We start from the raw sequence: 13,934 nt of genomic DNA, 5'->3' as shown, positions 1-13,934 counted from the left end.
GTTTCTAGGACACTTAGCATGCATTTAAATAGCTAAATATATGTATCTGGTTTTAATAAACTATTTTATTAAATAGTTTATTAAAAACAGATACATATATTTAGCTATTTAAATATTTTCAAGGGAATGAGCAGTCCAGTCATGTTTTAGTCTGGTACATTCTAGCTTATGCACCTAAACTGGAAATCCAAAAGAGGAATAAGAAAATCTCTATCAGTAATGTTTGGGAATGAAGTAGAAGGATAAATGCTTACTTTTAATTTTGTTAGACATAGGGGTTTTAGCATCCTTTTAATCAACTGTGGGAGCCTCCAAAAGGGACTCTATCTGGAGAAAAAGAGGCAGGAATAGGGATTTTAAATAAGCTACTGTGCTTGTTTTTATCAATGACTTAGAACAAGATGGTTGTTTATAATGCAGGAGTGCTTCTCTTCACAGTTTGTTGTGGAGATTGGAGTACTTTCCTCTATTCTGTTTAGCTGCCTTCAGGCACATGGTTTTAAAACTGGCAGAGGAATGCACTGAGAAGTTGTAGTATGTCTTGGCTGAATAGCTAAGCATTGTTTCTCATATTTTAGACTTCATTTTGCTTCAGGAAAGCACATTCTACTTGTGTTTCAATTTTTGTAATCTCTTTTATTCTCTACTGCATGTCTTGGATGAGCAGACTTGCTGGGATCTGTTTTCTGAAGTCATATTTCTGACTCTTGCAGCATTATTTCTGATGGGGATCTTAACAGTCTTAACTCTGTTTGGGGATTTGATCCATTTGTGCTTTATGGGCAGGGACGCTCATTATTGCCCAGTAGCACCATCTAGCTGTTAGTAGTGCAGAGCTTCCCTCTTTTTTCCCTCCAGTAGAGACCTCTCCTTTATGAGAGCAGATGGGTTTGCACCTGCTGACCAAGCCATTGTTATTCTTGAGAAAATACCTTTTCCCCCACTTCTTGGCAAGTTAGTCTGGTATTATATGAAAGGCTGCTATTTGTGTCTGTCTTATTTCAAATATCCTTTAAATCCTTGCTTATTTGCCAAGTCCCAGGAAGGACACTTTATTTTTCTAGCTCATTATTAATATTCATCTGCTCCAACCCTATTAAATTATTTAGTGTTCATCAGCTAGCAGTGTAGTGGTTAACATTTCAACATGCAGCACATGTTCGGTTCTGCTGTAGTACAGCTGGTAGCTGTAGCTCAGTACAACAATACAAGAATACCTGATCTTTTGAACTCAAGGAAGAGAAATTACATTCTGTAGAATTTTCCTTGCTTTTATCATTTAAAAACAAGATAGCTTGTCCTAAATTCCTTCAGTTTGTTCTCCAAGTGTGTGTAAGAAATGCATAAGAAGCAACAAATTGTCTTCTGACTAAAATGTGTGGATGAGAAGCACTCCCCTCTTGTCATAGCTGTAAATTGAAGGCTTTATCCTCTGAGGAGATGAGAAATGAGGAACATATTTACATGGACCTTGGCAGGGCTTTGCAAGGATAAAAGGTGCCACACCAGCACTTGTGCTTCAGGGCAGCTGACACAGAAGGGAGCAGGTAAATTAGCTTGGTCACAGCAAAGCCCAAGAATTAAGCCTAAAAATCCATTATTTCTCTAGGAAGGGGTGAGGAAAAGACTATTGTAATGGATTTTCTTACTTTCTTCCCTTTGCTTCTCAATTCTTGATATATTTATCAATATACAGCACGTGTGTGTGACCTGTGTGCTTGAAGCAGAGAGCTTGAAGCTTTAGAGTCTGTGTCCCATGTGCTACTGCTCTCTTAACTGCCATAACTAGGGGAAGTCCTTTGTTAACGTGCTATTAGGGACAAAACAAAGATTTAGAAATGGTAACAACTGTTAATAATGTGATAGTCTGAGAACAAAACCTTCCTAAATAGTAATGGTGATCCCTTACCCTCAACCTGATGGATGAAAGTATTTATTCTCTAGTCTTAGTAGACTAAAGATCATAGAAGCAGTTCTGTATGCAGAGTGGAATCTTTTTTTCTAATGTAGTCATCGAAGCAGAGAAGATGAGAGAATAACTAAACCAGGAGCTGTCTCTACACCTGTAAAGAATGCAGATGATATTTCTAAAGCTGTGGAAGAGGTGACAGTTGAAAGAACTGAAAAGCAAACTCCGCCACTTCCAGGTAAAACCATTAAAATATTTTAATTATTTGTGTTGTTGAGAGTGGATGACCAGTGAAGACCTAATGCTCTTGCATGTTTGTGGAATGACTTTCAAGTCTTAAAACAGACCAAGTCCTAATTATTTTTATTTCTGGCTACAAACAGTCTTTGTAACCATAATCTCATTTATATCCTAAGAGTTTTGGTCCTGAAAACCCACATTGTGGGTTCTGTCATTATATAGGGGTCAGATTTCAGTGTTTAAGGTTATAGTTATAAGTGATGGTTGTAAGGAGTTTTGTACTGATTTCTCAGACAAGGTTAAAATCTGTCATTTCTTTTCTGAGTGTTCAGCAGTAAATGTGTTCTTATGGGTTACTGTAGCAGATTATATTTATAACAACGATGTATTTAAGCCAGTTTAGAGCTCCTGTTCCCAAGATACAACTCAGAACATGTCAAAATGCTTTGTTCATATAGCACTTAACTTCTGTCAAGGACAAAGAAGGCAGGTTAACAAATGCAGTACAGCTAATCAAACCAGACCAAAATCTCTTTCCTTTTTCCCAAAAGGAAAGGATAAGCTAAATGGCAGCAGATAAAAGCCAGATGGTGTAAGAAAGGAAAAAAAAAACAAAACAAACAAAACAAAAGATGATACAGGACACTGTTCCGGGCGGGCTGGTACTTAGAAGATTTTTGTTTACAGAATGAGGCACTTCAGTGAAATTACAAGTGGAGAAAGGAGCTGTGCAGATGGTTTAGAGGGAGCTATTACTGAAAGGCTGGGTGCAATGAGAGAAAGCACATTCAAGCTTGAAAATACTTGAGGACCTAAGGGATGAGCAGTGACACTTCTGCATGTAGTAGTCAGTAGATTAGTGAAGAACTGGAAGGGGTCTGATGTTGATAGACTCTGAAAGATCTTGAAAATAAGGACAGTAAGTTTTCTGATACAGCAGCCATTATGAAAAAGATGGCCATAAGAGGTGACCTTTTACAGTAGTGTTATGAAGAGAGGCAAATGAAGTAATTTATATTTGCCAAGATGGAAAAGGATGTGGTAGTGAGATTAGAAAGATGAATTCTGCAATTCTGTAAGATACTGAAGATTAATAATTGGCATAATACCAATCCAGCCAGATAGGCAGCCCTTAAGATGGTTCTTAATCCAAAATAATGTACTGATAATTGGTCTGAGGGGCTAGCAAACCAGTGATAAATAGTTTGGGTTTTTGTAGGTTGGTGGGGAAGGAGAAATGTTCTGTTCTTGCATGAATGGAAAGAGGCGCATGGAAATACTTAGTTTGGGTGGGAGGAGTTGTAGGCCAGTACATAAAGCTAATATTTAAATTAATGTCTGCAGATAAAATTCACTTGCACAAGAGAAACTAAGATACAAAAGTGTAGCAAAGGACATAATCCATTAACAGCCTCGCAAAAGCTCTGGGGAAATGAGGAGCCTTCCAAGCCTGTAATGAAGATGTTAGAGAAATGGTTGGCAGAATCTGTGATGGTTTGCTGCTTAGACTGGGGGCAAGGACAAGATCACTGTCATACTTGATTGTGTCAAAGAAGGGTGGGAGGAAAGTATTTGTTGGGAGGGATCATCAGAGGCTCTGCCTAGGAAAGGTTCATTAGAGACTTAAAGGAAAATACTGTGTTACTGTATGGGAAGGACCAGAGTCACATTAGAAACAGGCATAATTACCCCATTGTTGCTTGAAATTCCCAATTTCAAACTAGTCTGTTCAGTGATTTGAAAGGAAGGTGGTGAAGTTCTTGTTAAGATCAGGAATATTAGACTAGTTCAAAGTCAGACTTGTTTGAAATCAAATCTTTTCCTGAGTGCAAAAATGCGCCTATAAATCCTTGTAACACAGCCAGGCCTTTATCAGAGAAGAGCCCCTGCTAGTGCTCGTTGCTGAGGGAAGCCTGCAGTGGCAGTTTCCTCACAGGAACTCCAGAGAAGCTCTGCAGCAAAGCCATAGTAAGTGCATAGCTCTAAGGATCCACCAGCTGGACCTCAGGCATGTAGAGTAGATTGAGGTTTTAAGGCATTTTCATTTCAAAAGTTGAATTCTTGAGTGAAGAGAACTAAAGGAAAATGAAGATGTTAGGTCAGAAAAATTAAGGTTAGAAACAGAAGGATTGAAAGTGGTCTTGGGAGCATGAAGCCTTCTAGTTCTCATCCTTTTGAAGTGTTCAGAATACCTAATGAAGTGCAGAGGAAGTTTGGGAATATTTACTGAAGCAGTTGTTAGGCCAGTAATCACACTGCATGATATGAGTGTCTTCTGCTGTGAGTTTTCTAGTATTTTACTTCTAAGTGGGGCAGAGGGAAGGCTAATGAAGAAGTCATTAAGTCATTAACTAAGTTAAACTTCACATTTTCATCTTTAAATGACCAAATGGACATTGGGAATCTCTGGTATTTTCATAGAACCAAAGCCAGTGTATGCACAAGGAGGTCAGCCAGATGTGGATTTACCAGTCAGTCCATCTGATGGTCCTTTACCCAATTCAACCCATGAAGATGGAATGCTTCGGTAACGTATCTCTGAACTCTCTTTGAACCTGCCTGCTTCTTAGCAAACCAAACTTTTATCCAGGGTAGTCAGTAACCTCTCTCTGTGCTCTCATATCATGTCCACTATTCTGTCCTGACCCTTCTGTTCACAAATAATAGGATTGAAGACATGAGATCTATTTCTGAGCCTGGTAGGCATTTACACTGTGTTATTTACCATTGTAAAGTCTATTCATTTCTATGGAAATTAGCCCTTAAAATAGTCAACAAGTGAAAAGGATGTCCTGGGTTTGTTTCTCACTCCTCCTTTCCTGTCCCTATCTCCAAAGAGAGCAAAGTTACTGTAGTATATTCTTTACCTTTCATAGTAATTGGAGAGCAGTGAATAAAGGTTACTGCAGAATGTGCAATGTCCCAGCATGGAAATAAGTCTGCTTCAGCTGGGATCTCCTTTATGGGCATTAGTGTACTTGGGAATAGATTCTAGTTTGATTTGACCTCAAATTCATCTTGATCTCTTCAGAGCCAAAATAGATCTGTATGCCAGCAGAGCTCTTTAAAAGGAAGAATGTTTTTGGAAGAGAGTGTCAGTGTCTCACATAAACACTGAGTGTAAGACAGACAAACCATACTAAACATGTACATGCAGGTGGGTTTTTGGAGTGCTGCTATTGAGCATGTTGTAATGCTGCAGTTGATGAGCAGTTAATGGTATGTATAGCAAAATATCCACTAATTGACTAACAAGCAGATTACTTCTTTGCATGTTTCAAATTTACCAGGATATTTTGGGCTATTACAACAGTAAGTGGAATATTTTCTAAATTTCTAGGCCAAGCATGAAACTGGTAAAATTCAGAAAAGGAGATAGTGTGGGCTTGCGACTAGCAGGTGGCAATGACGTTGGCATATTTGTAGCTGGTGTTCTGGAAGACAGCCCTGCAGCAAAAGAAGGCTTAGAGGAAGGGGACCAGATTCTCAGGGTATGTCAGAACTTAACGTTACAAATGTTTTGTTGTACCAAACTCTGTTTTCCTTCTGTAGGATTGAATATTTTGCCTTCGTGGTTCATACACTTTCTTTTCTGTATGTTTTTATTAGATTATTTACTAGGAGCAAAATCTCTTTTTACTGTACTGTTGCTAGGAAGGTTAGTAAGTTTTTGATATTAAATTTTGTGGACTAATTCAGTTTATCAAGTTGTTTGATTTCATGCTGAGTGACTTAAGTTGTCAGAGTGCTCTGTGGGCTACTGATGTATATATAGGTGCTCCATAATGAGCATTAAATGAACAGCTACCTATTTTCCTGGAAGCTGTGCTTTTACTGAGAAATAAAGTGGGACTCTTTAGAGGTACAAGAGGCATCCTGAGATATGTGCATTTGGTATGTATGAAATTGAGTAAGAAAATATCATAGGAATAGATTCAGATTTTCTGTTGTATTAATTAAATCTCTGTAATAATTTCATATGCTAATTCAAACTGATTGCTTCATTGATACCAGGTAAATAATGTAGACTTCACAAATATCATCAGAGAAGAAGCTGTCCTTTTTTTGCTTGATCTTCCTAAAGGCGAAGAGGTCACCATTTTGGCACAGAAGAAAAAAGATGGTAAATATTTGTATATTCCATTACCATGGAAATGATGTAGTAGACTGCTTAGAACAGCATTAAAAACTCTGGTGAACAATAACTAACTGCTGGCCTGCAGGAAATTGGCTCCTTAGACTATTGAGTCCTTTTGCCTTCAGGATAGGTGGCCACTGCAAATGGAGTGGAGACTGGTATGGTGCCAGTATACACACACCCACACCCCTAAACAAACAAACAAAATCCCAAAGCAAAAATGCCTCTTCAGAATAACCCCTACACCTAAGTAATGTCTTGGCATTATCCTTGGAGGAAGTAGAAGAGTCAGTGTGATTATGCCATTGAAAATGAGTGGTTATGCTGATGTGTTTGTACATACAAACTTCTTCTCTCAAGATGAATTCCTTCCAGGGCAAATGAAGTAAGCTTGCACTTTGATCAAATTCTTGACTATAAAAGTTGAATTGATGTTAGTAGAGTTTACTATAAATAGTTGTGGTGCTTAAAATAGAGCAGCTCTGAGACATTAAGGCTTCTTGAAGTAATGCACATTTAGAACAAGGAGAATTAAGGTGAGGCATTGCTTTGTGTAATTCTTGTGAGCATTCTAACATCACTTGAACTTATATAACACTTGATGTTATGATTTCCTTCTTTCAGTTTATCGTCGCATTGTTGAGTCTGATGTAGGGGATTCTTTCTATATCAGAACTCATTTTGAATATGAGAAGGAATCCCCTTATGGACTAAGTTTCAATAAAGGTGAAGTGTTCCGGGTGGTCGACACTCTGTACAATGGCAAACTGGGTTCATGGCTGGCCATTCGAATTGGGAAGAATCATAAGGAAGTGGAAAGAGGTATCATACCTAACAAAAACAGGTACGATCCTGCAATAGTTAAATTACTGTTTCAAACCCACAGCTTTAAATGGCATCTGTACCATGAATGACTGGACTTCTTGCAGGACACAAGTTTATAGAATTGGTTCAGTAAGAAACAGTGTAAAACATACTGAAGTAAAATATCTGTGGATTTGCTTTTGACTTGAATAAACCTTCTTTTCAATACAAGAGATAATACAAGGATATAATAAGTTTTAGAAATGTGATACCAGGCTCAGTAGTTGTCTTGTAGTTCATAATACAACAAGCAGTGGCAGTGGTTTTTTTGAGAGTGTGAGCTTGCTAGTCAGGCATTACTTCAGAAGCTGGCTTCTTGGTAACTGGGATTTGTTGTCACCTTAGAGCTGAGCAGCTGGCTAGTGTACAGTATACGCTTCCAAAGACAGCAGGAGGAGACCGAGCAGACTTTTGGAGATTCCGAGGCTTGCGGAGCTCAAAAAGAAATCTCCGGAAAAGCAGAGAGGATCTCTCTGCCCAACCTGTTCAGACCAAGTTTCCTGCCTATGAAAGAGTTGTTCTTCGGGAAGGTATGGCTTTACTCTTACTGCACAGTACAGCTTTGTGTGGTTTGGTTTGGAAAAGCCAGTTTGGGTAAATGTATCTTGTATTTGGTTTAAGCAATCAATATATCTTGACTTCTCTTTTTTCCTTCAATTCTAGCTGGGTTTCTCAGACCTGTGACCATTTTTGGTCCAATAGCTGATGTTGCACGGGAGAAACTTGCTAGAGAAGAACCAGATATCTTCCAAATTGCAAGTAGGTGTGAGATCAGGTTTTTGTGCAGTGAGGAAATAGCTTTCTTTGGGTAGATTGTTTCTACATTATTACTTCAGTTAATGTATTTAACAAGACATTGACAATGTAAAGGAACAGAATAAATGTAAGTTCTTCTACTACATTGCTGCTAATAATTCTCTTAAGACATATTAGTTCTATTTATAGCCACCTCAAATTTCATTTGAATTCTGTATCTCATCCTATTTTTAAGTGCTTTTGTAAAGATGTGATTTTTATGGCCATAATGGTGGGTAGACTTTCATGTATGATATGTAATCAGAAGTGTCTTCAAGCTGAATTGACAGCTTGAGCTATGAAATGGTTTGTTTTATCTTAATAAGGGAATGTAGAATATGTTGTAAACTTACAGTAGGTTTTTACTGTGTCCTCTTTACCAGAAAGTGAACCAAGAGATGCTGGTACTGACCAACGCAGTTCTGGCATTATTCGTCTCCACACTATAAAGCAGATAATTGATAGAGTAAGTCTTCTATTGTCACTGGACTTTTAATACAAGAAAAGTAAAACTGATAGCATGAAGTAAAGTGTTGGGTGTTTAAAATGTAGAATGGTAACTTACTGTGTTTGCTTTAAAAATAAATTTCTCATCTCTCTGTTGGTTAATAAGAAAAAACCTATCACCCTTCTTCTCTGTATTAATAACTGCAGCCTGGATGTGCTTCTAGGCTTTGTTCCAGAGGCTGTTGTCCTCTCTCCATTAAGGCTCTTTTAGGCTGTTTCCTCTTTCATTTAAAGCCATGGTGTGACATTATAGCTAGAAATGGTTACTTTATTTATGAAGTTGTTCATTTTGCCCCACCCCAGTGTACAAATTCATCACTTGACATAATTATTATCTAAGTGTGAGGACTAAGAAAAGGTTCTTCCATCTCTCTTCCTTAATATCCTTAAAACCTATACCATTAGTGCATTATATGAGGCTCACCTATTCATTTCCTTACTTTAAAAAAAACTGGAAGATTTTCAGATGCTGAAATATGAGAGGGAAAAAAGCTATAATAGCAGCAAAGTCAGCATGCTTCATGCTGTGTGCCTGATTGCATTGAATGAAAGCTGGCCAAGTTCTGCACTCACAGTGATATTTTTTTGTAAAAAGGAAGATAGAAATGTGTAATGGGACTATATCTTCTGTTTCAGTCTTTGTTTTTTTCCTGTTTACAGAATGCTGATAGGAAACGGCTTCTTTTTATTTCAGTGTCTGCTTCCTTTGAGGCGATTTAAAAAAATATAATTAAATGTAAAAAATCCTAGAGTTATGCAGTGGTCCTGCAGTTCAAAATGTATATGCCTATTTAGGATTGTATTGGAATTGATTTGGTTTTTATTATTTTGTTAGTTCAAATAGAAGAAGGATTTAAATCAATACTTTGAAACAATGAATTCTCTGAAGGCAATACAAAATCAGTTTGTGGAGTATGTTAAAATTCATCTAGGACATAAATGATTCACTTTCTTGCCTCTGTCCCTCTTGTCACTGCAGGACAAACATGCTTTGTTAGATGTCACCCCCAATGCAGTGGACCGGCTGAATTATGCGCAGTGGTATCCAATTGTAGTGTTCCTAAATCCTGACTCTAAGCAGGGAGTAAAGACCATGAGGATGAGGTTGTGCCCAGAATCCCGAAAAAGTGCCAGGAAGCTGTATGAAAGAGCTCACAAGCTCCGCAAAAATAATCACCACCTCTTCACAAGTAAGTAATTAGACAGACTGGATTAGAAATTCTGAGAGGAAAGAGGAGGCAAGATGAGAGAAGCTTCTACCTCCAGAACTTTCTGCAAATGGAGCAGGTCAAGCAGTGACAGACTTGCTCAGGCTTAGCCATTCAATAACCAGTAGTTTATTGGTGTGTGCCTCATTTGCACATGACTGCTCAAATGTAAAGCAATCTGAAACATCAGAATGACATTTCTAATAGATCTTGTGGCTTTGCAGGATCATCAGCCAAAATCAAAACTTGAATAAATAGGAAAATGATGTAACATTATTGTTTTAGTGTGGCTAAACTCAAGCCTCTCTTTATTCTAAGCTACTGTTAATTCAGCATTTCCTGTGGGATAAAACATCCCAAACCACATCAGACCTTAAGGTTTCTTTGGATATTAGTTTACATTACTGTTTAAATCTCATAGTTTTAACCTACCAGTTTATATTGCTTTCATTACTCATGGTACAGACCCTTCTTGTAGTTCTGCAGAAATCATAAGTCAAATTAATCTGCTGTACTTCTAGCTACCATTAACTTGAATTCAATGAATGAAGGATGGTATGGAGCTCTTAAGGAAGCAATTCAGCAACAACAGAACCAACTGGTGTGGGTTTCAGAAGGAAAGGTAAGAAATAATGTTTGGGGGGAAATGGCAAAACAGTGTTCATGAGAGGTTTTCTGTGAAGGTCTAAAGCAGTAGTGCCTCCTGGCTGTGTGAGCTGCTCAAAACTGGTTTGTCACTGCATTATAGCACTTACTCTGTTAATGAGAACTGTACAGTTTGTCCTTATGCATATAGCTGTACAGTAAGGGAGCATTTGGTTATTTGCATGTTAACTGGAGGATATAGTAATGCTGTGAAGATTTTGCGGGGTTTGGATGGGTTTTTGTCAAAGAACTTCTGGGAATTTCACTGCATGGGTTCTCAGGGCTGGGATTGCCTGATGATGGAATGTGTTTTTCATTATTATAAAAGCAAGTGGCATATTGATGTTCTTACTGACCTTTCTGAGAACAGTTGTGAGAAAACACATGCTAAATCACAAGTTAGTATTCTGTGTTCCCCACTAAATCTCCACTTAACCTTCTTGAGCTGCCTGTTACTCTAGGCACATTAGATCCATCCTCTTGAAGAACTATTATCAAGTGAAGTGCCAACTAAAAGTGAGCAAATGATGAATCAGCTATTGTTGTGGGTTTCTTAATTAGATCTGGATTAGACCTTAGCTCCTTATATGTACCTGCAAATTAATGATTCTGATATCATAAAACCACTTTAAAAGTGCAGCTCTCTATTTTTCCAAGCACTTTGCTATCTGTGAACACTGCACTATCCCCTTACACTGACAGCCATCTGGTCCTTCAGTAAAATGATTCAAAGAGCTAGGCTGCAGATAAGTCTTTTAGGTCTCAACACATTCAGTGATGGAAACCTGATTTCTTGTCCCCTGTGATGATATTGATGCTGAATTTGATAAAACTCCTCCCACGTTTACATTGCAAGAGAAGGGCTGTTCTTTAGAAGGTATTTCAATAAACGTGTACCCTAATTCTGTTTGCCACAGGCAGATGGTGCTACAAGTGATGATCTTGATTTACACGATGACCGCCTTTCTTACCTCTCCGCTCCCGGCAGTGAGTATTCCATGTACAGCACAGACAGCAGACACACGTCTGACTATGAAGACACAGACACGGAAGGGGGTGCTTACACTGATCAAGAACTGGATGAAACTCTGAATGATGAGGTTGGGACTCCTCCAGAATCTGCTATTACACGCTCCTCTGAACCTGTTCGAGAGGATTCTTCTGGAATGCATCATGAGACTCAGTCTTACCCTGCTTATGCATCTCAAGCTCAGCCACAGCCAAATCTCAGAATAGACTCTTCAGGATTTAAAGCAACTACTACTCAGCCGGTAAGAAAGTAATTTTGTACGCTGACCACTATACACTTACTTCAGGTTGCAAGGTCTTTTGAATAAGAAATGTCCATTTATATTCTGCTTACCAGTGTTGTGTGTGCATACAAGAATCTGTCAACAGCAACAATACATTACAGTGAATTGGAGAATCAGCTTGCCCTGCCTGTTGTAGTGACTCATTGACAGGAGGGGGATTGAAGTACCATTCTACTTTGATTAAATGTTTTGCTTTCATAATCCTCAACCTAATGAATTTTTGGAAGAGCTAGTGCATGATACTATCAGTACATTTCATTCTACATCTAGCTGCATTGGTCAGAGCATCACTTAAATTATTTTAATATAAATCAAAAAGTCATACATTGATTCAATAGCAGTATATTTAAAATATTTTAAACACTTCACAGAAAGCAGAAGCCTCACCTGCAGTCCCTTACCTTTCCCCGTCGCCTGAATCAAACCCTGCAACCTCATCAGCCTCTACAGTAAATGCTAATGTAAACCTAACTAATGTCAGACTGGAGGAGCCTACTGCTGCTCCTTACAACTCTTACCAACCACAAGCGGGCCCCTCAAGAACACCGAGTACTGAGGGAGCTCATGTAGTACTAAGAGACCAAGAGCCATCATCCTTATCGCCGCATATAGACCCAGCAAAGGTACCTGTGCCACCTTGTTGTGCTGATTTCCTGCTATACATCAAGCTAGCACATGAGCTTTGTTTTGCCCTTATTTGAAGAATTCTTTCTAATTTTTTTTTTCTTCTAAGAGAATCATGCAGGTTACAAAAACCAGTTCATCTGAATTGCTAAAGCATCATGTAATGTTTTGTGTGCATGGCTTCAAACTCTATCCTTTTCACTTCTCAAAACACAACTTTTTTTAAAAAGGCTGCATTCTGTATTTTGATTTTACTTTGACTTCCTTAGCTTGTCAACGTTCTCCTGTTAATGAGGCCTCGAGAAAAATCTTATTTCCCTAAAATTTAAATCATGCTGAATCGTTGATCATGAAGTTGACTCCAGTTTGTTGAGTGACTTTATCTACTTCTTAAGCAAAGCTAGAACTATCTTACTGTATTTATATATTTCACTTCCACTCTTTCCACATTCTGAATAAAAGTGCGTGTGCCCCTCTGAGCACCAAACCCCAGATGCGAGGCTATTACCTTTGTCTTTCTCTTCTAATCTACTTACATGTTTTTCTTAGAAATATAACTAAAAGGGATCTCTTGAATCACCAAGTTCAGCTTCCTCTGGTTGCAAACATCTGTACCAAATTAATCTGCTTTTTAAACAAAATTAAAGCCAATATTTAAAACTTGGGTTTGTTTCAAATACTGCCTTTCAACTGCAGCTGAAGTTACTCTTCATTTTAGCTGAGAAGTGTCTCTCTCTAACAGGTGTACCGAAAGGATCCATACATTAATGAAGAAGCATCCAGACAAAGCTATGTCTTAAAGCAGCCAGCGATGAATCACCCAGTACAGAGACAGGAAAGAGACCCAAATCTGATCTATGAATCCCAGGCTCAGTATGCAGAAAAACAGCCGAGTAGGGATTATGAACAGTCAACCTATAGGTATGACTCTGCAAACTATGTAGATCAATTTTCTCGTGGTTATGACCCTCGCCTACATTATGATGACCGTGTGCCTCCCTACGAGGAGCACTGGACATATTATGAGGAGAAACAGCCCTATAACCAAACAAGAACAGCTTATGAAAACCAGCCTCCTAGGGATCTTGATTCCAGACAAAATCTAGAAGAGAGCACAGAACGCAGCTATTACCCAGCACAACCTCGTTTTGAGGAGCCCCCTGCAATGAGCTATGACAGCAGGCCTCGCTATGAGCATGCCCCCAAGAACTTCAGCTTACCACAAGTGCGATACGAAGATCAACATGTGGTTGGGTACGACGCCCACGGGCGATACAAGCCAGAGGCTCAGCCATACCAGTCAGCCATATCTCGCTCTCCTGAACCCAAGCAGTACTTCGATCCACACATAAGGGGCTATGAGCAAGGTCCTCCTCAAGCTTACAATGCTAAAGCTGGACAATATGAACCTTCTCATAGCACTTCAGGTGTTTCTCTTCCTCCTCCCCCTTCATCACAAACCAAACCAGAAGTTTTGCCTTCCAACAGTAAACCACTGCCTACACCACCATCTCTAGCTGAGGAAGAAGAAGATCCAGCCATGAAACCACAGTCTGTGCGAAGTAGGGTTAAGATATTTGAAAGGAGAAGATCCCCATCTTTGGAAAAAATGAAGGATACGAGCGATACATCAACTGTCAAGGTAAATCATTTAAGTTTTTTAGTTCCTGCTTTTTTGCTAATGAGACTGC

General features: G+C 38.7%; 1 protein-coding gene across 6 annotated transcripts in view; it reads left to right on the top strand.

The window, feature by feature from the left end:
* The window catches only part of TJP1 (tight junction protein 1), a 158,937-nt gene that overhangs the window by 130,117 nt on the left and 14,886 nt on the right, over window positions 1-13,934 (top strand). For 4 of the 6 annotated variants that reach the window (XM_066559199.1, XM_066559198.1, XM_066559197.1 and 1 more), the window contains 13 exons: window positions 2,011-2,147; window positions 4,571-4,676; window positions 5,490-5,640; window positions 6,164-6,272; window positions 6,912-7,131; window positions 7,497-7,681; window positions 7,815-7,910; window positions 8,330-8,412; window positions 9,433-9,643; window positions 10,183-10,283; window positions 11,224-11,577; window positions 11,991-12,242; window positions 12,986-13,885. In XM_066559199.1, the coding sequence (XP_066415296.1) occupies window positions 2,011-2,147; window positions 4,571-4,676; window positions 5,490-5,640; window positions 6,164-6,272; window positions 6,912-7,131; window positions 7,497-7,681; window positions 7,815-7,910; window positions 8,330-8,412; window positions 9,433-9,643; window positions 10,183-10,283; window positions 11,224-11,577; window positions 11,991-12,242; window positions 12,986-13,885 (2,905 nt within the window). The remainder of the gene's footprint in view (window positions 1-2,010; window positions 2,148-4,570; window positions 4,677-5,489; window positions 5,641-6,163; window positions 6,273-6,911; window positions 7,132-7,496; window positions 7,682-7,814; window positions 7,911-8,329; window positions 8,413-9,432; window positions 9,644-10,182; window positions 10,284-11,223; window positions 11,578-11,990; window positions 12,243-12,985; window positions 13,886-13,934) is intronic. The other 2 variants (XM_066559202.1, XM_066559200.1) reach the window with 1 other exon arrangement.

Source organism: Molothrus aeneus, chromosome 13 (assembly GCF_037042795.1).
Source record: "Molothrus aeneus isolate 106 chromosome 13, BPBGC_Maene_1.0, whole genome shotgun sequence".
NCBI classification, from domain to species: Eukaryota; Metazoa; Chordata; class Aves; order Passeriformes; family Icteridae; genus Molothrus; species Molothrus aeneus.
This window is presented reverse-complemented; position numbering and strand designations above follow the sequence as displayed.